The following is a 24,379-nucleotide window of genomic DNA, read 5'->3' on the forward strand; positions in this document are numbered from 1 at the left end:
ACTGTTCTGTCTGCCATGTGTCCTTCCTGCAAAGTCCATCTGGGATGTGCTCACCCAGCTTCTGGGAGGACCATAAGTCCCCCATCACTCTGCCCCATGAACCCCATCCCAGCCTTTTCCTCTCTTTTCTCCTAGGCATGCTCAGTTCTTCAGTCTTCTGCTGGTATGGGGCTAGACAAGATCTTGTGTGCCCCTATCTGAAGAGTGGGGAGGGGACATCCCAGGACTCAGTCATTTGGCTCGGAACGTAATAGTGGACCACTAGAAGGGGCAAACTTGGAGGTGCCAGTGTGAACTCCAGGCTATGTCTTTCACAAGAGTCTCTTAAGAGCCTTGAATGCTTCAGGCTGGCTCACAGGCCACTTCTCCTGAGCCTCCCCACTGATCGCTCTGGAGCCACTGCCCCTGGGCCAGCAGGTGGAGCTAGATTCCTTTCCGGCCTGGGTTCCTGGCTTCTGTTCATCCCCTCGCATGTAACCACAGAATCTTTCACTAAATGGCAAAGCTGTCACTCTGCTACTTGAATGTCCTTCATGGGTTCTGTAGTGCTTTCAAAGTTCCTGCTCATGGGACACCCTCTTCCTCCTCTCCTGTTCATTTTGTGTCTAATTTGTCTCTATCTAGAATGTCCTTCCAGGTTCTTTCTTTCTTTCTTTCTTTCTTTCTTTCTTTCTTTCTTTCTTTCTTTCTTTCTTTCTTTCTTTCTTTCTTTCTTTCTTTCTTTCTTTCTTTCTTTCTTTCTTTCTTTCTTTCTTTTTCTTCCTTCCTTCCCTCCTCCTCCTCCTCCTCCTCCTCCTCCTCCTCCTCCTCCTCCTCCTCCTCCTTCTCCTCCTCCTCCTTCTCCTCCTCCTCTTCTTTCTCCTCTCCTCCTCCTCTCCCTCCTCCTCTCCCTCCTCCTCTTCCTCCTCCTGTTCCTCCTGTTCCTCTTCCTTCTCTTCCTCCTCCTCCTCCTCCTCTCCTCCTCCCTCCTCCTCTTCCTCCCCCTGCTCCTCCTCCTCTCCTTTTCCCTCCTCTTCTTCCTCCTCCTCCTTCTCCTCCTTCTTCTTCTACTGGTTTTGGATGTATGTAGCTAAGGATGACCTTCCTGACACCAGTGCCTCTACTTCAAGTGTTGGTACGCACCACCACACCTACCCAGCTCCACTAGCCCTTTTGACTTTGAGCTGGGTGCAGGGAGCAGGTCTCATTTGGGCAGGCTTTATTGCTTACAGCTTTGAGCTTGGGAAATGTGTCTCCCTTCTCTGGTCCTGTTTCCTCACCTATAAAGGGATGCCATGGTTGAGCTAAGATCTTGTGTGTAGAAGAGAATGGGATGTGGTGGGGACAATACTCACAGACTGCGCTGGGCAAACGTCTTGCAGGGTGTCCAGGGCCTCCAGTGCCATTGGACACTGAGGGGTTGGGGTACCCCATAGGCGGTGCAGGTGAGGGTCTGGCGGCTGTGGCGGGAGTAGATGCTGGGTGAGGAGGCTTCTTTTTCGTGGATGTGAGGAGGCACTGTGGCATAAAGCAAACATCCAGTCAGCTGGTCCCTGTCACTAACCCCCCACCCTGGGACCCATCCCTTCCCCCATCATTCCAGGCTATACCATTCACCACCAGCTCCAGACTGATGTTTTGCCTCAGACCAGCTGCAGAGTTCCACAGGGCGAGAGTGTAGACCCCTGCACTGGCCTCGGTCACCTCTTTGAGCACCAGAGCGTGTGGACTGTGGCGCCCAGTCACTGCCTTTTTGTCCTTGTACCTGGTGGAGGAAGGGAATTCAGAAGCTATGGGGACCAAATGCTAGCTTTAGGCTTGAATTTTCAGGCCCTCCAGTGAGAGTAGCTCTCAGTTTCCTGTTGGTCACCAGAATCTTTAATGATCAATCTAAAATACCTGATGGCACCAACAAGAACAATTTTGTCTGAGGATGCCATAATAAATCCTATACTTTGCATGCTAATTAAAAATAAAGAAACCAAGACAAATAGAATCCCAAATACCCAATGCTCAAGTCCCTCCTATAAAGCCACATAAACTTTTCCACATAAGCTATAACACCTCTCTATATACTGTAAAATCATCTTGAGATGACATGGAGTCATCTTGAGTATCTTGAGATACTCATATGTTATATTTCATAAAACCTTGTCATCTTCACATGCTCAGGGACTGTGCTAAAAACAAAAGGTCCAGATACGTTTTAGAGGATATTTTCCATCCAAGGTTCATTGACCCTGTGGTTGCAGAATACACTGATATGAAGGGCCACACATACTGCTGTAGATAGGAAGAGAAGGCCATGTTGCCTTTCTTGATAGATCAGGCTAGAGGAAGAGGCCTCTCCTGTGCTAGACCAAGAAGGGCAGCAGGAGTATGGGATGGTGGACAGAGTCCCTGGTTTGAGAAAAGACAGATAAAAGCTCTGGACTGGGCTGACTTATGTGGTGAGCCCTGTCACTGACCTTCAGGACCATCATGAAGTGGCACTTCAAGACTCAGCCCTAAATCCTCTGACACCCTCCTCCCCACCAGTGCACACCCTTCGGGCAGCCACACCCTTTTCTGTGATCTTGGCCTAGGAACTAGGGAGGCAGGTTCTCAGTTCACCCCATGGAGTTTTTCCACACCTGCTGGGTGAGCTTCAGCTGACATCAACACCCTCAGTGGGCCCTGTCTACTTTCTCAGTGTATATCGATGAGGGAAGGAACAGCAACAGCTTAGCACAAGGAATGTTAACTGCCTGCATCTCTGACACCTGCCTCTGGAAGCTTCAGTGAGTTCTCCAGACCTGGATCCTTCACACTGCCTGCCCACCTCCCTCCCTCCCTTCCTCCCTCCCTCCCTCCCTCCCTTCTCCCTCTCTCCCTCCCTCCCTCCCTCTCTTCCTCCATCACTCTCTTCCTTCCTTTCTTTAGATCAAACCCAGGACCTACACTCCTATCTGGAACACTGGGTTTAATACAAGTATCTGTTGGTTGATTATCCTCTCTCTGAGCTGTGAGCTTCAGTGAGGACAGGGACAACTCACTGCTGTATCCTGTTTACATAATACCCCACTGGGCATGTGTGATCACTCTAGGTCTCTGCTGCAAGTGTAAGCAAACGCCTCATACCCTAGACTCTTCCTGCAGCCTGAGTCCTGGGCTTCCAGGCCCGCCCGCCCCCCATAGGCTAAGCCTTGACTCTGTGTCCCTGAAAAGGGACATCTCTTGGGTAAAAACTCTCCTAAGCCTCAGTGTCTTTATTTGACAACTGTAGGAATTGCAAAGGCTCGCTGAAATAGTGCCTGCACCTTGCTGGGTACGCTGGGCTAAAGACCCAGCCTGGCTGTCTGTCCACTAGACCTTCCATTCATTGACTCAGAATAATCCCAACATGGAGCCACTTAAACCGTGGTCACCTGTGAGACTGTGATGAGTCCACACGCGCTGGGACAGCTGCACACTTCTGAGAGGAAGAGAAGAGTCAGAGAAGGTAGATATGTGACTGTGGAAAACTGTGCTGAGAGAAAACTCAGTTCTGCTGGCCTTGGAGGTCAGGGGACTCTGTGACTCTCTCTCTCTCTCTCTCTCTCTCTCTCTCTCTCTCTCTCTCTCTCTTTTTTTTTTTTTGAGACAGGGTTTCTGTTTAGCCCTGGCTGTCCTGGAACTCACTCTGTAGACCAGGCTGTCCTGGAACTCAGAAATCCGCCTGCCTCTGCTTCCCAAGTGCTAGGATTACAGGCGTGCGCCACCACCGCCCGGCCTCTGACTCTGCGACTCTTAAGAGTTGTATTTATGCTAGCTCCATCAGTGTCTCTAGGACTTCCCTGTAGGGCTCTGATACTGTGCCATGTGGTGCTATATGGCTCAAAGCTATGACCTTAGATGGAGGGTTTGGGGAGCCACAGGCTAATAACTGAGCCTTCTCAGAAGCCAGCTTCCAACCTATGGCCCGTGGGTTCTGGCTGAGGACCTTTGGCGCCTCTGTTTGTCCTGGCTCTGGAACCTGTTTACCAAGTGTGAGGTGCCTCATGCTTGGAAAGGCAGGGCTACTCTGGGTTGACAGGAAGAGACAAAACAGGAGTTCCTGCCAGGAGACCTGGGGCTCAGGTCGGGATGCTTGTACATCTTCTGGGCCATTTCCTTATCTGTACAATGCAGACAGGGGCTGCAGTAGGATTAGAGCGTAAGGGAGGCCTGAGGCTTTGCACTGTCTTTGGGAGAAAGGGTCCCCTCTGTGCCCTGGCCATACCCTGTAGGAAAAGCCCCACTCTCAGTTCTCCCACAGGCCTCTCGGTACCATCTAGCTCAGAGCCAGGCTCCATAACAATTTATCGGTCTTATGATATCTCAGATCTGTGTTTCAGAAGGTCCTCAGAGAGGAGCTTTTATAAGAAGGGAGCCCAGAGGACTAGCCACTGCAGAGCAGGCCCCGAGTTTGCTCCTGTGTGGAGATCCAGCTAGCAGAGCCTTGCAGAGTCTGAGGGGGTGTAAGAAGCAGGAATATAAAACCCCACACTGACAATCACGCCCCACATACCAGATCTGGTGTGTAAAACATTCTGTGCTTTAGCTGCTCCTGGGCTTAGATTTTCCTAGCCGAGTATATGCATTCCCTTTAGGGGCTCCATTTAGCGAGGGTCCCACCTGAGTTTCAGGGTACTTAGCCCCTGATGAGCAGGGATAAATCCTCTTTTGAGATTTAGCGCTGCTGATCTGATGGGGAAGGACATAGCCCTTTTCATTCTTTGGCCAGTCCTTGTGTTAAGCCTGGCAGGGCAGCAAGGGGAGGGGGCCCAGGCTGTTACCATTGGAACTCCGGTGGGGGATAAGCTGCCAGCTTCACAGGCAGCTTCACCAGCTCGTCGCCAGCTGTGGCCTCCAGGACCGGCCCTTTGAGCCACTCGACACTGATGAAGGGCTTTTCTGCCAAACAGGAGACATGAGTATAAACTTGGGGCTAACCTCCGCCAGGCCTTCCCAGCCTCTCCCCCTGCAGTCTGGAGCTTCGCTGGCTGTCCAGCTGGTAGGAGCTGGGCAGGGCTTCCCCTCAGAGCCCTTCCTTCCTTCTGGCTGGCCCCTGCTGCTCAGGTGCATCATGACCTCTGACCCACACTGCATAAAGACCCTTGCTCTCCAGGTTCCATGATTCTGGACCCATCCCATCCCATGCCGAGCGCAATGACCTCAGCCTCCCAGGTCATACCGTGCACAATGACCTCTGTGCTTTCCTGGAACTGTTGAATCCCATTGTTGGCCTTACACACATAGGGGCCCAGGTCGTTCTGGCTGACATTGTGGATGGTCAGGATGCTGGAGAGTTCTGTGTGGGTCTGCTGGGATCGCCGCTCAGGTACCCACTTAGCCCGCTCTGCCTGCCACACCCAGGGGGAAGCCCAGGGTCAGCAGGCAGGCAGGCAGGGACAGACCTAACCTGGCAAAGGCACACACCCCTGCCCAAACATAAGCAGCTCTGGATGCCCAGTTTCAGAGTTTGCTTTGGGATAGGAAACTTCCCCATCAATCACTTGGGTTCCTGAGTCTGTATCTCCTCCACACAGAGGCACAGGGAGCATGGACATGGTGACTCCCAGGGGTGACACTGAGGACAGGGCTATGGGAATAAGGAACCTGGCAGAGCAGCCAACCTTACCTGCTTCCCTGGATAATCCCAGTCGAAGGTGACACCCGAATCGAACTCAGCCCACACTGTACAGTTCAAAACCAGCTTCTCTCCAACCAATAACTCCAGTGACTTCTTGGGGTACAGCTGGATGTCATAGAGCTCATTGCCTGGTGACACACACAGTGTCACCTCCCACACTCCTCATAGGCTAGTACATGCAGAGAGCAGTGGGTGGTAAGACTGTCCATGATACCAACAGCCCCGTGACTGGGAACTAGTACAATGAGGTCTTATGTCTACCCTGTTCTTCTTGGGGTACAGAGAATGATGACTAGGTGAGATAGAACTAGCGCCCCCTACCTGTGATATGCACGAGGAAGGGATTGGAAAGGAAGTCCTGGCCTCTCCACGTGGTCTCGCACTGCAGGTACAGGGCATCGCGCAACAGTAGAGTGGGCACTTGCATGCCCCGGCGGTCATCCCACAACACCTCCTGCCCATCAGGGTGCAGCACTGAGTTTTGCTGGAGGGACATAGTGATGGTCAGCTGCCTTTCCCAAGGATGGCACAGGAGGGTGTGGTCCTGGGGTCAGGCAGGGGTGGGGAGGGAATATTACCGAGCGCAGTGTGATGTTGAGGCCAGGAATGGACACCAAGCAGGGCACCCACATGGAGTCCTTCCTGTTGACCAGGAGCGTGCCAGGCTTGTTGATGAAAGGCTGTGCAAAGTCTGAGGAGATGGATTAGGAGCTGGGTAAGGAAAAAGCTCAAGGAGTCTCTGGCTCGTGCTGGGGGTGGGGGAAGAATAAGGGAGCCCTGTGGGTCGGGGTGGTGAAGGTTTAGCTTGCGGCTTCTGTGTGGAACAGAGTAAGGCCCCGTATTCACTCCTGCTAGCCTGGTGTCAGCGGGGTGGAAGTGGGGTGAAGGCCCCAGGTCCTCCCTCCAGGACTCTGCCCAAGATAGGCCTTACCTCTTACGAACACATAGGTGCTGGCAGCTGTGGTGCCCTCAATCCGGGCCTTGATGTACTTGTAGTAGCAGTGGTAACTGCCCGTGTTGTTGACGTGAGTCTGGGCCAGCAGTAGCACCTTGCAGTAGGGCCTAGCTTCTGTGCCTTCGCAGTCTTGCACAACCCTTGTGTCTTCACTGTCCTTTCCACCCGTGCTCAGTATCTTCTGGGCCCCTGGCCAGGTCCACTCGAGGGGGTGCTGCCCCCTAGCAGAGAATAGGAGATGTCAGGGTCTCTCCAGATTTTACCTAAGCTTCCAGGGTGTCTCCCTTGAGGGCTAAGAGTGTCCACCCATCCTTATCTCTTTCCAAGGAAGAGTAATCCAGGATTAGGGTATACCCCCCAGGTCCACACCCCCTTCCCCCCAGCCTTTGACTCTCTGCCTGGTTCTTGCCACTATGAATGAATAGGCTGATAATATGGGCCTCGGCTAACAGCTGATACTGTGAGGAGGCCCAGGGCTAGTGACAGGTGGCTGGGAATGGATGTAGGTGACTAGAGGAAAGGGAAGGCTAGGTGAGTGCAGGGTGTCTGTCTGTACCTCTTCTGGGAGAGCACACCCTAGGACTTCTGCTCAGCCTCTAGGGCTCTCTGTCCTGGGGAGGAGTGGCCTTCTGTTTCTTCGGCCAGCCACCTCTTGTCCTAGTTTCATGAAGTGCAAGGTGGGGAGGAGCCAGTACCTGCAGGATATGGATAGGCTGTCCCCGGTGTCAATCACATATGAGTCCTCTGTGATGTTCAGGATTGGAGGGGTCATGGAGTAGCCGTTTGCCAGGCCTGGGGTGAAAGACACAGTTACTAAAGAGCTACGTCATGGGATCACGTGACAGCTCCTTCCCTGTCCAGGCACAGTTGGGTCTTCTGGGATACTGCCTCAAGGCAGGGCCAGCCTAGTGTCTTTCAGTCTGCATAGCCTTGTCTCCCTATGTGCAGTTTGACCACAGCCCCAATCAGAAGGTCTCATGACAGCTACCGATCTCCATCACAAACTGTTCCTTGCTCTGGTCAAGGCCACCAGTCCCCATCACCACCCTATTGCTGGCTACAGACTGAGTCCAATCTCAACTAACCATGACTGCTTCCCTGAACTTTGACCCTAAGTGAGCTGAACTGCTGGCAGGAAGCAGGAAGAGGAGGAACCTCCAGGTTAATTCATATGGGATGAGGGAGTAAGGGATTGGGGAAAAGATTGAGTGTGTGGAGTGCCCAGAGCCGTGCCTGAGACCCACCTCCCTCCTGAATCCCACATTTATACCTACTGCTTATCACGAGTTCATGTATCCTACCTAGACCTGCACCCTACCTTGCCCTCTCCCAGGTCCCTGACAGTTCCTTTCTTCATAGTTTTTAGGCTCTGCAAGCTTCTCCTTCCCCTGCCTGACTGTCTGAGCCTCCTTTGGGTTCTGCCTGCCTCGGTCTCTTCCACGCCCTCAGGCCTCCTCATGGTGCTTCCCCCAATATGCACAAATGAGCCTGCTTGAGCTGGTGAAACTCACCTTCAGCATCCCGTGACTAGGCTGAGTAGGTGAGGCTCTGTAGCTCACATGGTTCTGTACCCACCATCCATCTCCCAGTAGGGTGTGTACCTACACATGCACATGCGTGTGTCTGAATGTGTGTACAAGAGAGGTCTTCAGTGTAAAGGCATCTCTTTGTATCTCACTGTGCAGATATGCATGCCTTTCAGTCATATGTGCTGCTTAAGCTCTGTGCACAAGTGTGCCTGATTGTGCATCTCTGACATGTTCTCAGTTGCATATACATGCCCTTGATGGGGTGGAATCCTGATGGGGGGTAATGGGGAGCATGGCCTGGAGGAGGTCTGGGCCTGGAAGTTCAGCAGATGCATCCTGCCAGGATCATCCTGAGACAACAGGAAGGGAGGACTGTGTGGCTGGAGGCCCAGGGCTGTGTCCTGTTCCTCCCCATAGTCCCTGTCCTCCTGGGGTGATGGTCACAGACCACTCTCCTGCCCCTAGCCTCCTTCAGTCCTTTAGGCCCTTGGGGTTTGGAGCAGGCTGTTTTGTTCATTGGCCAGTGCTGTGGTTCTAGGTTCTTGCCTTATAGTTAGTGGGGGTAGAGGGGCAGAGCCTAGATTATCTCACTTTGCATGGTTCTATGCACCCTGATCACAAGCCATCTGACCGAGTGGTATGGTGCCAGGAAAACACACTCCACACACCATGGTCTCATTTTAGCATTATGCACACAGCACGGCCTTCAGTCAATGCCCACTGGTCTTCTGGTTACAGTTTGTAGCTATTTCCCCTCTTCTGCCCTAGCACCTCCCAGGCAAACCTGCCTGGGGCCTTATTAATTCCATAGTCCCATGGTTCAGTCAGTGAAACTGAGGCCTCAGCTGGACTGAGGTACTGGCCAACCAAGGTAGCTGCTTCCCTGGATAGCCACTGTGACTGCTGCCAAGGTCTCCCTTTTGTACTTAGGTCTTGATGCCCAGGCCAGCAGCCCTGGCCGTGGGACACAGCTTGTTCTGAGGTTCTGAGGTGAGACATGTCTGGACTCTTCAGACTGCTAAGTGGGTACCTGACCTCTTGGACATGTCTGAGAAGACTTCTACTGTTGTGGGACAGAGCTTGCAGAAGGCTCAGCTTCAGGGAAATCAGGGAAGAAGGACTCCCAAGAGGGCCTCTGTGGAGGCAGGCTCTGTCTTTTCTAAGGTTCTACAATACAGCACGGGGCAGCCCACCTGCTGGTCGCTCCTTGTCCCTCTGGCTGTAGCCTAAGGGGCACAGGGCATCGCAGCTAATCTGTTTCTCTGTATAGCCCTGGCTGTCTTGGAACTTGCTCTGTAGACCAGGCTAGCCTCACACTCAGAGATCCCCCTACCCCTGATTCCTGAGTGCTGGGATTAAAGGGGTGTGCCACCACTTCCAAGCAGCTACTCTGAAGTAAAAGGAGGGTTCCTCCCCACCTTGCTAAGCACCAAAGAAACAAATAAGGCTATCCTAGGTAGACAGCTGGGCAAACATGTAGGTGATTGAGTGGATGGTGGTCTATAATCTGAGCTACAGAAGGAAGTTGTGTCTTGGGCATGGGTCATGACCTGTGGGAAGCGAGGTCAGGGTGAAGGTGGCATGTGGCATAAGACGAGAGCTAAAATGGCCACTACCCATCTACCTTGGTCCCATCTAGGAGAGAGGGCATTCCCCCAGCGATGTTGGGCATGCACATCTGTGTGCACTCCTGGAAACTGCTAGTTGGTTGCAGAGCTGTGGCAATTGGAAGCCCAGCTTTCTTTGGTGGCTCTTTTGCTTCTACAATACAGCACAGGGGCAGCCCACCTGCTGGCCGCTCCTTGTCCCTTTGGCTGTAGCCTAAGGGGCACAGGGCATCACAGCTAATCTGTCCTGCAGTCTGGGACATTCCCATTTCCTTCCCTTCTGGGGATATCCCTCTTTAGTCTAGTTCAATATTTCCCTTCCCTAGGGAGCAGTCACCATCACACAGGCTTCCGCCTTGTCCCTCTCAGGGGCTCCTGCTGTTGGAACACTAATTAGCTTTAATTGTGGCTTTCATTTTTCTAAACTCCAAATAGGAGATGCACAACAAAGCTCCAGAAGATGGATTTCAGAGTGGCTGGTGGATAGCAGACGGAAAGAGGATGAGACAGAGGATGGGTCGTCCGGTGAATAAATGGGATGGATGGGAGACTGAGCTGATGGATGGATGGAGTGTGAAGATGGATGGGTTGAATGGATGGGTCAATGGAAGAGGGTGGGTAGACAGATGGATGGAAGCAAATGAGGCTGTAGCAGCCTCTTCCCCATCCATACTGTATACCCCAGAGTGGGAATTCATCCTAATTAAGACTATCCATCCTGTTTCCTCTGGCTTATATGAAACCTGACTGAGGACATGGCTTCCTCTGCTGGGTTCTCCAACCCACCCCATATCCCAGGTGGAGATTGCCTCTGGGCCACTCCCCCCTCCCTCTAGCAGCCCCTGGAGGCTCGTGCTTTTGATGGCACCAAGTTCTCCCCACTAAAGCTGTCATCAGCTTCTCCAGGCTCATTTCCTTTCATTCTCTGCTGACTACAGCTCCTGGCTCACCATCCTCCCCACCCCCAACTCGCGCCATTCTCCGTGACTTCAACATCCACAGGACAACTCCCTCTCCCTCAGCTCTGAATCCTCTCCTCCTCTCTCCCTCAGCCTCTGGCTTCCGGGGGCACACCCTGGATGTGGTCACCACTCGAGATCGCGCCATCCCCGGATGCCTGTTACTCTGTTTCCTTCCTTTTCCTTCTTCCTTTCCTTCTTGCTCAGGTGTCCTTATCCACCACTGATAAATTTGTCACCTTCATCAAAAATATCCACCACCCCATGTCTTCTCCTGGCTCCGCCCTTGTCCGGGTGCAGTGGAGACCCACAGCCGATCACCCGGATTGTCCTTTTGCCTATAATTCTCAGTTTGTGGATACCACATTCCAGAGAAGCTCAGCCTTGCTTCACAAAGCCCTTCTTACTGGCCATGTCCCATTCATTTCACTCCTTGCAGACTGAGTAGTCCTTGTTAATATGGCCCAGAATGTTCTTTCCTTCCTCAACTTTGAGCATTCACAAGTAAAGATGGGATGCTTTACTGTCCTTCATCTGAAGCCCTCTTAGAAGAACCTCATGGGCCTCTCCACACCTGCTCTCACAGCAAGCTCTCTGCTGTACCCCAAATGCTAATGCCCTAGACCCAAATCTCACACAATTCATTTCTCTTCTGATTGTCAGTCTTTATGGGAAAACATCCCATCTTCATACAAGAAATCCAGCAAAGCAATTCTCCGCTTGCTTCTGGCTACTGTTTCTTTTTAATATTCCCTCCCTTCCTCACCCTGTTTGCGCCTCTGGAGTGCAGCCCACCATTAGTGACTCCCACACCACAGATATGCTGGCATCCAGGGTGCGTGCCTGCTCCTGTGACCTCACTCTTTGTCTTCTTTATTGTCCTCTGCCCATGGCTGCCTGTTCCTTTTACTCTCCCTTCCCTATGCTCTCTCTTCTAAAGGTCCAGATAATTAAAAGAAAATCTGTATCTTCAGCTCAGATCACTTCTCTCAACTCAGCTAAAGGAGTCCAGATGCACAGTGGGTTTAGCCCTGCAAACACTCCAACTTTCATGTTCTTCATCTAGAGCCAGACTTAGACTCCTTCATCCCCACCAGAGGCTTCTTCTAGAGTCTCAGTGTCTCCAAATGGGGACACCATGAATGGCCACTTCTCTCTAGGATGCATACCATAATGCCTGGTATGTCCCATGCACTACAGTCTGTGCTCACCTCTGGGGTCCTACTAGCTACATTTGTCCCCCCCAAATGGCATCCTGGGCATGCTTTTGTCTTCCAAAAGATTTCCTCCATGCATTTGTTATTAAGACACACACACACACAGACACAGACACACACACACACACACACTGAGAGGATAGAGAAACAGCTCAGTGACTAAGAGAACACTGCCTACTCTTCCAGAGGACTAGGTTTGATTCCCAGGGTCCACATAGTGGATCATAACCACCTGCAACTCCAATTCCAGGAGATCTGATATGTTTTGGCTTCTGTGGGCACTAGGTATGCAAGTGGTGCACAGCCACATGTAGGTGAAGCACACAAAGACATAAAAATCACACACATACACACACACTCACACACACATATATAAAACATAAAATATACTTTATAATATATACTTACATTGTATATATACATATACATGTGTGTCTCACAAGGAAGTCATATCACATGTGTACTTGAATCTGTTCCTGTGACTTTGTACTAACTTTCTGGGAAAATTCCTGCTGGAGACCTAGTGTCTGCTCACCTTCGCACACACAGCCAACTCCCACCTCACATCCGCATCCTCCAGCCTCCGTCTTGTTCAGCAGCACACCACACTCATTCCCACTTTATGGCCACATCTGTCATCCACGCAAGTTTTCTCTTTATTCTTTGTGTATCTCCAGGCCACAGCTGAGATGTGACCTCCTCGCTCTTACAAAACCCAAGTTCCTTTTTCAGGCTCCACTTCAGCCTCATGTTTGCTATGAGGGATTGCAAATGTTTGCTTGTCTCTGCCTTCCATTGTCCTGCTCCATTAGCCGTAAGTTTCAATGGGTAAGGACCAAGTAAGTTCTTTCTATTCCCTGCTGAAGCCTAGTTCAGCACCTGGTATAATAGATACATGCTTAATAGATGGGTGGGTGGAAGGATGCGTGAATAACAGGACAAGTGGATGGATAGATAGGCTGAGGTGAGGAGAGATGGATGATTAGATGGTGGTAGGTAGATAAAAGATTGTGGGAATAGATGTGTGGATAAACTGGTGAATGGAAGGACAGACAATGGATTGATAGGCATAGTTGGAAGGATGAATGGATGGATGTGTTGATGGATGGATAGATGGATGGATGGATGGATGGATGGATGGATGGATGGATGGAAAGATGGCTAAACAGATTACATTGTATTTATTGAGCCTGGAACTAAGTAACACCTTGTTCCATTGCAAAAGATGCTTCCCGGTAGAAGGGTCAGGAGAAGCTTGAGATTACTCAACATCTGGACCCATTTGGGCCTGAGGGCTGCTGTGTTCAGAGGCTCCATGCCCGCCCAACCCCCACATGCAACCCTGCAAAGGGTGCATCCTTCCTGCCTGGCTGTTGTCTGTCTCTGCTGTCCTTCCTTTCCCGAAGCAGGAAGCACTGTCATCCTGGCCTCTGCTGCGCTCCCCCTGCCTTCCTGTTCCTGACTCGGGAATTGGCTTCTTCCTCTCCGAGGCCAGCAGAGCCCTGGCCCCCAAGGTTGCAGCAGAGCAGTAGAGGCCGGCGCCAGGCTGGGGTCAGCAAGGCCAGAGCGCACACCTCCTCTTCTCTGTGCTGTCAGCAGTCCTGGGGGGCACCTTCCATCTTTGAGTCACGGAGACCTTGGTGTCAGGCTCAAGAGACTGCAATGCAGCCACTCCCAGGGCAAAGCTGGCTTCTAGCTGCGGGCCAGGCAGGTGGCATGGAAGACTTTTGGCAGATTAAGGACTGAGCACTGGCCTGGTCAACAGCATCTCACTTAGTAATCACAAGAGCCTCAGAGGGAGGGGAGGATCCTGAGTCCAGTCAGTAATGGGGAAACTGAGGCAGCAGGTAGCAGTTTTAGGACAGTCCAGTCTGAGCCTAGATCCATCCCTGCTTTGGAGCCTAAGGCAGTAGGCAAAGATGCTCAGGCCAGAAACTGTGTCTTCCCCTCCTCTGAATCCCTCATCTAAAGCCTTAGGGACCCCCGCTCAGATGGAAAAGCCTGTGCAGGAAGCCATGTGGTCCTGAGCTGCAAGCTTCCTCCCTCACTCCTCTTCTGTTTCCTGTTCATCTATTTATTTAGTTTGATGGCCCAGTTTACAGCTAGTAAATCCCATTAAAGGGCTGATCACCCCCCCCCCTTTCCTTTTCAGACAGGGTTTCATGTAGCCAAGCCTCGCCTTAAATTCTTTATCGTCTTGCCTCAGCCTCCCAGGTGCTGGGATCACAGGCATGTACCACCATACGCAGACAAGACACATTTTCAAAAGCATCTTCCTGGAAAAACAGGGAAAAGACAACCTAACCCAAGAACATCTGGGAGACAGTGAGGATTCTTTCTCTATTGTGGATGTCTCTGGACTGGGTGTGTCCCTTAGTCTTACCTGGGTGGTCCCAGAAAGAGGATGGAAAGGACATATGAAGGATGTCTATAGGAAGAGATATAAGACAAAGAAGCCGGGAACCAAGGGAAGGGATGGTCATCTCCTTGATAAATGAGTCCAGGAGCTATGCTAGGACTCCAGTGGGTAAAAAGTATTGTTTTTTTTTTGTTGTTTTTTTTTTTTTTTTTTTTTTTTTTTTTTTTAGGGCAGGCTGGAGGTGTTTGGGGGAGCTGCTACACAGGTTCTGGGGTGGGCCAAGGCATGACAGGGTACACCTTTGATGATCTTCCTCACTCTCACCCTAATGTCTCTCTCTCTCTGTCCCCTTTTGTCACTCTGAGCACGTGTCTTACTCCTCAATGCCCAGAAGCCTCCATGGCCTTTAGCCCACTTCTAAGCACAGAGGGACATTGCTGCTTCAGGACCCTGTCCCTGGCTCCCATAGGCCATCTGGAGCTGTGGACGTCCTCAGTCTGGCTCTATTTCCTGAAAGGTCGAATTTCTCCACTGGTCTGTCTGAGTACATCAGGCTGGCCCATCCCTTGCCTGGCTTCAGGCAATGTCTTCTGGCTGCCTTGTCTACACCTGGAGGATTACCGCTGCTCCACGGCCTGTACAGCTTCCCTGAAAGGGAGGCTTAAAGTAACCCTTGCAGCCCAGCCCTGACCTGCAGCTTAAGGATGGCTTGTGTCATGCGATAGAGCCTAGAGTTGAGATGTTAGCAGCTCACTTCTAGGTCCCCAGGTCCAGTATGGCTGACAAGGAATGCTAGCAGGAGCTCTGCCCCTGGGCTGACTTGGAAAACAGGCTTGCCGGTGTTAGAGCAACATGGACTCTCTAGGCAGCTATGCCCAGGAGGACAAAGATGGTCAGGCTGCAGACTACAGACAAGCTGTGACGGAATGTAAGGAGACATAGCTGGCTGGGTTGAACTCAGGTTCTAGGGTGTTGCTCTCAGGGCTGCCTCTGTGTACCCCCAGCCACTGGGCCAATGAAGACTCTTGGCAGGGAGATGGCGGGAATGTTCTAACCTAGAGTCCTGAGCTGACCGACATTCTGTGCTTCTGAGCTCAAGGGTCAAGTTGTCATCAGTGTCCCATTTCCCACCTGTAGGACAGGAGCTGCCAGGGGTAGAAGGTGCTGCCTTGGCGGGTATGCTTGGAGCTAGCTGGTTCTTCACCACAATTGGACCAGATTTCAGTCCCTCCCCTGACTCCCTCTAAGCTCCATATTGTCCCCTTGTGAGGTACAGATTCCTCCAGAGATTACTATGAGTGGCAGACCACAAATACCGCAGGGCATTGACAGAACCACTACGAGTTTAGAATACGTAGTGACTGACTCATGGCTACTATCTCCTGCTGAGTGCTTGGCTGTGGCTGCTTTGTTGGCCAGTCTTTCTGTGTTGAGTCAAAGCATGCAGGGAGGGGGCTAGGGACAGCCTTGCTCCACGGGGACCAGGGAGAGTGTTTTTGTGAGCTGATCTGGGGTTCGTAGACCTATTAGGAAATGATCTACCCATATGTAACTTTGAAAATCAGGTAGATGGAAGAGAGAATTATGTGGGTGGCAAAGTCATAGAAAAAGGTCCAGGCCCCATCTTCTCTGGTCAGTGGCATACCTTGGGGACTTCAACCCTGTTTTGTGCTCCATGGTCCTCCTCTACTGCTCTCCTGCCTTTCTGTCCTGGTGGGACCCTTAGCCCTCAGACCTAAACCATGTCTAACATCCACAGGACAAACAGGAGCCTGGGAACACACAGACGTCCACTCATCTGATGAACAAGAGTTGAAAACACGCACTTCCTCAGGTTGGCAAGGATGTGGAGAAGCAGCGGCTCATGCAGCAATAATAAAAAATGTTCACACACTCTGACCCCCCCAAATTCTGCTTATGCTGATACATCCTGTTACAACAATAAAAGCAAATGCGTATTTAGCACTTTCTGTGCACCCAGGGGGGAGGCGGCACCATGCTGCTCACACACCCTATTCCCATCTATATGCTCATCTTGCCACTTAGGTACTATTACCATTACTTAGGTACTCCACTATTGCCATTGTGGAGAGGGGAAACTGAGGCACTTGCCTGACAATTCATAGCTAGTAACAGATCAGATCGCCTTTGGGGTCAGGGTTATGCCACCTTCATGGATGTCAGTATTACTTGCATGTCTGCGAGCCTTCTCCTGCTTATCCTCCATCAGCTTAGGCCCGTGGCCCAATGACAGCTGTTCTGCCAGTTGTCGGTAACCACGCTCATCTCCCACAGCTAATGGGTCTCTGTATCATACCTGTTCTCAGAGCTAAAATAGGCTTTGTAGACCTAGTAGGAACTTGCTCACTCAGGAAGAAGGCAACGAGGATAGAATGACAGGAGCTCTAAGTCCAGTCCCTCCTCTCCTTGTCATGTTGACAGTGAATTTTGAACACACAGTTCAGATACCTTATAGAGCTGGACTCTCTCTATTCTCCCTCCTGTCCACTCGGTCATCTGGACTAACTCAGGGCACTAGCCCTGAGCCCGCATCTTTCCATCTGCACAGCAGCCAAGGTGATCTTGCTGGAACACAACTCCCTCTCTGGATGAAAAGGCCTTTTGCTTCACTACGGCTTGGATGCAAAACAGGCACTCTTAGCTTCCTGCTCACCCACGTTGTCCCTCTCCAGCCCTGGAGATGGTGTCTTCCCTGTGTCATCTTGGTGTGACAGTCCCTTCCTCTACTTTGAGGCATTAGCCCAGTGCCTCTTCCCCACTGAAACTTTCTTCACAGCCCCCCCCCCAGTGCCCCCCATATTTGTTTGCAGCTTCTTGGTAAGTTTGGTTTCTCAGTCTTAAAGTTCCTTGGTTTAAGGTTGGGGACTTTCAATTTTGTTTCCAGTGTGGTGGCTTCAGAGTGTCCCTGTGAGACAAACTGGGTTTTTGATTAACCTCTGGCTGGCTTTGGGGGAACAGTATGTATTCTGTAGGTATCTGCAGAGGGGAGGAAGTGGCACCTGGCACAGTGAAGGGGCTGTCCACTGAGGTGAGCATGCACCTTAGGTCAGAGCTAGACCTGGGAGAAATATAATGCCCATCACTGTTTGGGACATGCTGGGACCATCAAGGTGACAATGTCCGATGGGTCTACCTTGCCTCCTCCCCACTGCTGTCCTAACTGCCCCACTTGCCCTTTATCTCTTTGGTCTCCACGTTGTTTTGGAACAGACACCTGCTATTTTCTTGTTATAGCCAAATCACCCTGGCATCTAGCATCTCGTGAGCCATTTCACCCTTTTGGCTTTACTTTCCAAATCTCTAAAATGGGCACAATGATGTCTACATCTCAAGAGTAAGCTCTCCATATGCTCTGATGCGAAGCAATTTGATGAATCATTTTATACTGCATTGTATGGCTTATTCCTAGACACACCGTGTGTGTGTGTGTGTGTGTGTGTGTGTGTGTGTGTGTGTGCGCGCGCGCGCGCGCGCGCTTTTGGGGATGTGACTTAATCTATATGAACCTCAGATAGGAAAGCTTTGAATTTGTATGCTGGGTTCTTCCTAAGCCCTCCTGGAAGTCTGGAATCTGTACTCCTGGGCACACAGAGGACAGGAATGAGACCACACACTCTGGCAGACCCCTGTAACCCTCCAGGGGCCTATCTGAAGCAGGAAAGGCTCATACTGGGTTAGGAATACAGTGGGTGTAGGCCAGGCGACTGCAGGGTTATGGGGTGCCTGTGAGATTAAGTAAATGCAATCTGAGACTTGTGGGGCTGGGTGGGTGCAGGCTGGGTATCTCTTAGGCTAGGATGCCCTTGGATTCCAGAAGGAAGGGTCTGCTCCACTGGCTTATGTTTCGGGGTTTCTGGGAAATTCAGATCTGTGTTTCAGAGAGGCTCTTTGAGAAATCTTCATGGCAAACATCTGGAAGGTGCTGGACATCAAGGGTCAGGCATGGGGGCAGGAGCACAGGCTGCCTCTATACTCTGTTGGGGTGCTGGAGAGGATGGAGGGGACCCTAGCACGTGCTGAGCTGTGCCAGACAGTTGCCCAGGACCACCCTTGGGGCTAGGGCTTTGCTCATCAGCTGGCAGGACAAGCTACTTTATCACACAGCCCAGCTGGCTCAGAGGTGGCCCCCCAGCGCTGCTAAATCGGGGCCACCAGCTCCTGCCTCAGGAAGAGGGAAATGCAGGCAGGATGTCCTCTTTTGTGGCCGACAAGTCCTTTCCCATGAACCCCTGCTGACCTTGCCGTCCACGTGGCAGGGGGCTCCCCCACTTGCCACCAGGACTTGTGTCTGCCCAGGGACAGGGTGGCAGGCTGAGAAAGACTGGCAGGGGGTGTGGCTGCTAATGGCACCGCCCAGTGGGGCAGGGCATGAGCTCTGAGTCTCTGAGCCTCCTCCAGCAACGAAATACCCACACCTTCCTGCTCCCAGACGTGTCCCCTCAGTGTGACCGGAAAACTGAGATCCCAGAGGAAGCCAGTGTCTGAAAAGGACCGAAACTCAGCAATCCCTGGCTCCGGTTGGGACATGCTGGCTGCTTCTCTATCAGAGATGTCCGGACAGAGTGCAAGAGGATCTTTAGGGACATCTCCCCACTGCCTTTCCCTCCCAGGAGCGTCCGAAAAGCTGTCAGGTGAAAGCCAAGCCCTGACTACTGAGCGGTGGCGGAAAATGCCAAACCTTAAACTAGACACAGCGATCTTTTTTTGTTTCCTCCTCTGTGGTTGCCCTCCGGTCCCCACACTTCATTCCTTCCTTATCTGACCTGGTCGCGTGAACTGGAATCTTCAAGAAAGCCCACTTGATATGAAACATCTGGAGACCATGCTTCTCCACACCAGTTCCTTCCTCTCCCTGGGGTCCTCCCCAGGTGGATGACCTTATCATCCACCTGTTTAAGTCAGAGTCCTGGAGCACAACCTCCTCCCTCGTACTTCCCAGTGTCCACTTCACTTGTAGATTCCTGCCTCGCCTGGACAGTCATCTATGTCACCCCTACCAGCTCTTCTGTCACTCCCTAGCCAACTACCCCCAAGATCTAGCTAGCCTCATCTGACCATTCACTTGTCTCCATCTGGGCATTCCTGTCTCTGGGCATCATGCGAGGTGCTCCTCACCTTGCTCAGAATACCCTTTGCTGACATTCTGCAGACACCTTCTAGAAGCCACTAGATCAGTGTTTCTCAACCTGTGGGTTGTGACCCCTTTGAGGGGGTGGGCTCTGACGACTGACAGGGGTCACCTAAGACCATCTGCATATCAGATATTTACATTACAATTCACAATAGTAGCAAACTACAGTTATGAAATAGCAACTAAAATTATTTTATGGTTGGGTGGGGGTTGGGGGAGTGGGGTGTCATCACAACACGAGAAACTGCAGTCAAGGATCCGCAGTGTTAGGAAGGTTGAGAATCACTGCCTTAGATGGAGGTGACAACTGGCTTCCTGTGCAGCCCACGGGCAGTAGCTGGGTGTCTCTGAGCACGTTCATCTCCATGCTACAGAAAGCCAATGCCACATCAGACTGGCCCTTGGAAAACCCCTGCAGGATGGGGTCATGCCCCTGTCCTTCCTGCCATCCTGAGCAGGTGATTGTGTCTGTGTGTGTGTGTGTGTGTGTGTGTGTGTGTGTGTGACTGTAGCTGTGCAGAGCTACATTCTCTTTCCCTGATGGGCTGGGAAGTGTGCCAGACTGTTCACCACACTGTCTCAGGCCTGACTTTGATGAGGGATCAGGGCCCCTTTTGCTACACTGCTTCTGAGAGACCCTTACATTTCAGTCCCCAGAGCTCTGAGCTAGCACTGGAAAGCCACAGAAACCACTAGATCCCGTTCTCCTGAGCCTGGATCGTACCTAAGAGCAGGAATATCAGAGAGCTAGGCTGCCATGTTTGATATAACCACGGCAAGGCAAGACCATCATTAGATGAAGCCAGCAGACCCCTCTGTGTCACCTGCTAGCTTCCCTCCGGACTAAAGACCTGAAATGGAGTTTCTTGAATCTATCATCTGCCCTTTTCTACAGGGACCCTGCTGGGGTCAGATTATAGAACTAGATCAGGACACTAAGCGCTGAAGTCCAGCCCAAGTCCAGGAAGCCCCTCCGTGCCTATCCGCCTGCCCACCAGACACACATGGGAACACTGGTGCTCAGTGGGGAATGGAGATCTCAGGACATACATACCTTAAGGACTTCAGGCCACAGCTAAGACTAACGTGTGAGTCTGATGCCTCCTTTGAGGGCTTCATTTTAGGGTTCCCAGGCTTTACACAGGTCTTCTACTCCGATTTGCCTGCTCTTAGGGGGTTTTCTTTCTATACCCTACCCCGGAGCTATACATCTCCTCCTCTGCACTTAGAGGTTTATGTTCCTGTGGTAGCAGGTAGCATCCCCCACCAGGCTGGGAGCTCCTGGATCATCTTTCACCCAGGAGTGAGTGGGTCCAGGCTCAGGGAGGCTTGGTCTCTATTGACATTGGCAGCCCCCACCTCTACATGCCCGCCCACGCTAGGGCATCCTATCAAATGATCTCCTCTCCTTCCCTTCACAGCCCACGCGGTCATGGGGGCTTACTTCGAGGAACACATCCGCCTGTCCACCTCCCTTCGTTTCTACGGACCTCTGCTGCTCCTCACATCTCTGCAATGTACCTGTCTTCCTTTCAGACCACTTACCCCAGGATTCTAGCAATGGAGAGGGGGAAAAATTCGCACAGCTTACATTCCAGCCAAGCCAATGAAACCTCCTGGAGCCTCAGATACCTTTCTTGGCTGAATGTGGGAGGTCTCCTGGGCCCAGGGAAGTCTCATTCCTCATCCATCTTGTCCAGCTAGAGCTCTGTTTGCTTCTCCCACACGTTCAGTCCCTTAACAAACACATCCTGAACACTGGTGAGAAGTGTCATCCAGGGTTGGGGGCAGCGGAGCAAGAAAAGGGGCAGTCATCTTTCAGGGTCTACACAAAGATTCAATCCCACCTCGCTCAGCTCAGCTTCGCTGTTTGACGGTACAGGGTGCAAGCTGAGAGCGAGGCTCCAATGTCAAAACTTGCATTAATTAGTTCCCTTCCAGCCAGCTCTGCTCCCGAGGACACGTTTCCCTTATATAAAAAAGATTTCCCCCTTATATGTCATACTCTGTGGGACTAAAAGATGAAACATGCAAAGTCAATTTCCACGGCATACAAACATGCAGATTTCTCTCTCTCCGAGGTCTTTCAGCACGTCTCCATCAAGCATCAGGGGCTCTGTAATGACCCCGTCACCCTGGATTTCCAGGGACAGCAGCGGATGCCCGTCTCATCCCCTGCCTTATCCCCAGTGCTTCCTTCCTGGCCCCTCCACACAGCGCCTCTGCTTCCAGAGACTCTTCAGCACCGCAGAACCAAGCTCTCGACACAAACTGGAACCCCCTGTTCCCCGTTTCCAAGGCTTAACTTGCAGCCTCTGCTTTATGGTTCAAATCTTCTATCCTTTCTAATCCAGAGATTCCCCTCAAGTCCCCCGACCCCTTGGCCCTTCACCTTGACGTGGATCGATCTGGAACTAGGGACTCAAGATTTGACTTAGGTTTCAAACTTGAATCTAGGATCACTTGGGACGGCGTTAGTGCCGGGTTCCTGCAGTGGGGTGCGGGGTGGGGTGTCCCAAGTCTTCAGTCCTAGCCCAGAAGGTAGACGCCTGTCCGGAGCGCCCTCTGGGGGACCTCGGGCTACCGATCTCCAGTGTAGACGCAAGGCGTCGGGAAGTGCGCACCCAAGTGCGGGGTCGGGTGTGGATCAATGGGGAAATGATTCACGCTGGAGGATCGGGACCCAGAGGTGGTGAGCTCTGGACTTCCTGCGGACTGAGTAAGGACCCGAAGGATCCAGGCTAAGCATGCATTTCACTCCGAACCGTAGACTTAAGACTGGGACCTGGTCATAGCCCTGCCACCCTGTTCATGACCCGGCTGCAGTCCCCACTCGTTCTTTCCTGCTCCCCGAGATCCCGGCTTCCCCGACTTCCCTGGTTCCTGTGGACGTCCGCATACCCAGGTTCCCAAACTGCCCCGTTCCTCCGCCCGCCCCGTCGGTGCGGTCTCACCACTAGCCGCTGGTGCACAGCGGGACCCCGGGGTGGTTAAATGGGGGCGGGGGTTGGGCTGTGGACCGAGCGCTCACCTTGGAAGAGTCCGAGGCAGAGCCACAGGCGAAGGTTGAGCGCAGCGCCCGGCTGCATCTCCGGCCCCTGGGCGCGGGTGGGACCTGCGCGGCCGCAGCTCTGGGCTGGGAGTGAGAGCGCGCGCGGAGGCGCCGGCGGGGCGCGGACCGGTCAGCGGCCCGGGGGCGGAGCTGAGGCGGCCCGGGGGCGGGGCTCCGGGGGAGGAGGGTCACCATAGCTTCAGCCCGCCCCTCGCCCCTCTCGGTCCCTTCCAGCTTGCTCCAGGAGAATCCAACCCCAGTAGGGAGAGCGCCCACTTTGTATAAATAAAGGGCTCCCAGTTCCAAAGCAGCCGCCACCAAGCACAAACTCCAGGACCACTGCGGGTGGGCGAGGAGCGCAGGGGACTGCCCTGTCCCACCCGTGCGCTTTGTGGAGTCGGGGAATGAACAAAACCGGGTAGCAGCGTTTTCTGCATTTCCCTTCAGTCAATAAGCAAAATGACAATGAATATAACGTTAAAACAGCTGGACATGAAATCTTAGCGAGCGCTCTGCACAAGCCTCTCTCTCCATCGTGTGAATGGAGCTGGCACCTGGGCTCCCACCATCCTCTGACCATGAAAGACAGGCCTTCGCTTTAGCTTCCCCACCAAATACTTTTGCTCTGAGCTCATTCATAAGTCTTTTTTATCAGGTGACACTTCACTTTCTGTTTTGGCAAACGCGCTCGCACAGACTTCCTTTCTCTTTGTGGTTCCTTTGCTAGAATTTTCCTATTTCAAAATGTATCCCAAATGACAATGACGATTTCAACTTTTTCTGCTTTGATGTACTCCGTTCGCACTGTTCCCACGATCCCCACCTACCAGCCCAGGCTCATCCTTGCCAAAAGTCAAGGCCAGGCTGTTGTTGATGATGACTTTTTAAAAAGTCGCCAACTCTTAACCACAGAACAGGAATGAAACTCCTAGGTATGTATGTCTTTAACATCCGTAGACAGTGCTGACTAGTTTTTCATTTTAGTTTGTACTGAAATCACATTATGGCTTTAATTGGCTTTTCCCTAACTGCCACTGAGGCTAAGCGCATTATTTATTTATTTATATTTATTTATTTTTAATTCACTTTGCATCTCCATAACAGCCTCCCTCCCCTCCTTCCAGTCCCATCTTCCAAATTCCCCCCCCCCCCCCCAACGCATTGTCCTCTCCCCTTCTCCTCAGAGAAGAGGGATTTCCCCTCATTTTGGGTACCACCTACCCTGGGACATCTAGTCCCAGCAGGACTAGGCACATCCTCTCCCACTGAGGCCCAACGAGGCAGTCCAGGTAGGGTGAAGGGGATCCCTTTGCAGGGAACAGAGACTGAGACAGACCCTGCTCGACTTGTTAGGGGACCCACATGAAGATCGAGTTACACATTTGCTACAGATGTGTAGAGGGAGCTCCTGCATGCTTCCTGGTTGGTGGCCCAGGCTCTCTGAGCTCCCATGGTCCCTTGACTCCATGGGTCTTCTTGTGGTGTCCTTGACCTCTGCAACCTGCTCATTTCTATCTCCAGACTCTTCCATAAGACTCCCTGGGCTACACTTGATGTTTCACTGTGGGTGTCTGCACCTCCCTCCATCGATGCTGGATGAAGCCTCTCAGGAGGCAGTTATGCTAGGTTCCTGCATGCAAGCATAACAGTATCATTAATAGTGTCAGTAGTTGGCTCTCTCACATGGGATGGGTCTCAAGTCATTGGTTGGCTGTTTCCTCAGTCTCTGCTTCATTTTTGTTTCTGTATGTCTTGCAGGCAAGACAAATTTGGGGTTGAAGGTCGTGTGGATGGATTGATGTCCCCTCCATTTTCTGGAAGTCCTGTCTGGCTACAGGAGGTGGCCGCCTCAATCTCTATACCCACCTCTGGTAGGAATTTCAGCTTGAGTTACCTCAATAGACTTTCTGCATCCTC

General features: G+C 52.1%; 1 protein-coding gene across 2 annotated transcripts in view; it reads right to left on the reverse strand.

Moving 5' to 3' along the window:
* Flt4 (fms related receptor tyrosine kinase 4) overlaps positions 1-22,576 on the reverse strand; it is a 42,702-nt gene extending 20,126 nt beyond the window's left edge. For both annotated transcript variants that reach the window (XM_052195162.1, XM_052195163.1), the window contains exons 1-10: positions 22,442-22,576; positions 7,283-7,379; positions 6,564-6,808; positions 6,211-6,323; positions 5,954-6,116; positions 5,621-5,760; positions 5,174-5,342; positions 4,776-4,893; positions 1,590-1,744; positions 1,335-1,497 (exon numbers count right to left, since the gene is read on the reverse strand). In XM_052195162.1, the coding sequence (XP_052051122.1) occupies positions 1,335-1,497; positions 1,590-1,744; positions 4,776-4,893; positions 5,174-5,342; positions 5,621-5,760; positions 5,954-6,116; positions 6,211-6,323; positions 6,564-6,808; positions 7,283-7,379; positions 22,442-22,499 (1,421 nt within the window). In that variant the 5' untranslated portion in view covers positions 22,500-22,576. The remainder of the gene's footprint in view (positions 1-1,334; positions 1,498-1,589; positions 1,745-4,775; positions 4,894-5,173; positions 5,343-5,620; positions 5,761-5,953; positions 6,117-6,210; positions 6,324-6,563; positions 6,809-7,282; positions 7,380-22,441) is intronic.
* Positions 22,577-24,379: the final 1,803 nt, after the last annotated feature.

Source organism: Apodemus sylvaticus, chromosome 10, assembly GCF_947179515.1.
Source record: "Apodemus sylvaticus chromosome 10, mApoSyl1.1, whole genome shotgun sequence".
Lineage (NCBI taxonomy): Eukaryota > Metazoa > Chordata > Mammalia > Rodentia > Muridae > Apodemus > Apodemus sylvaticus.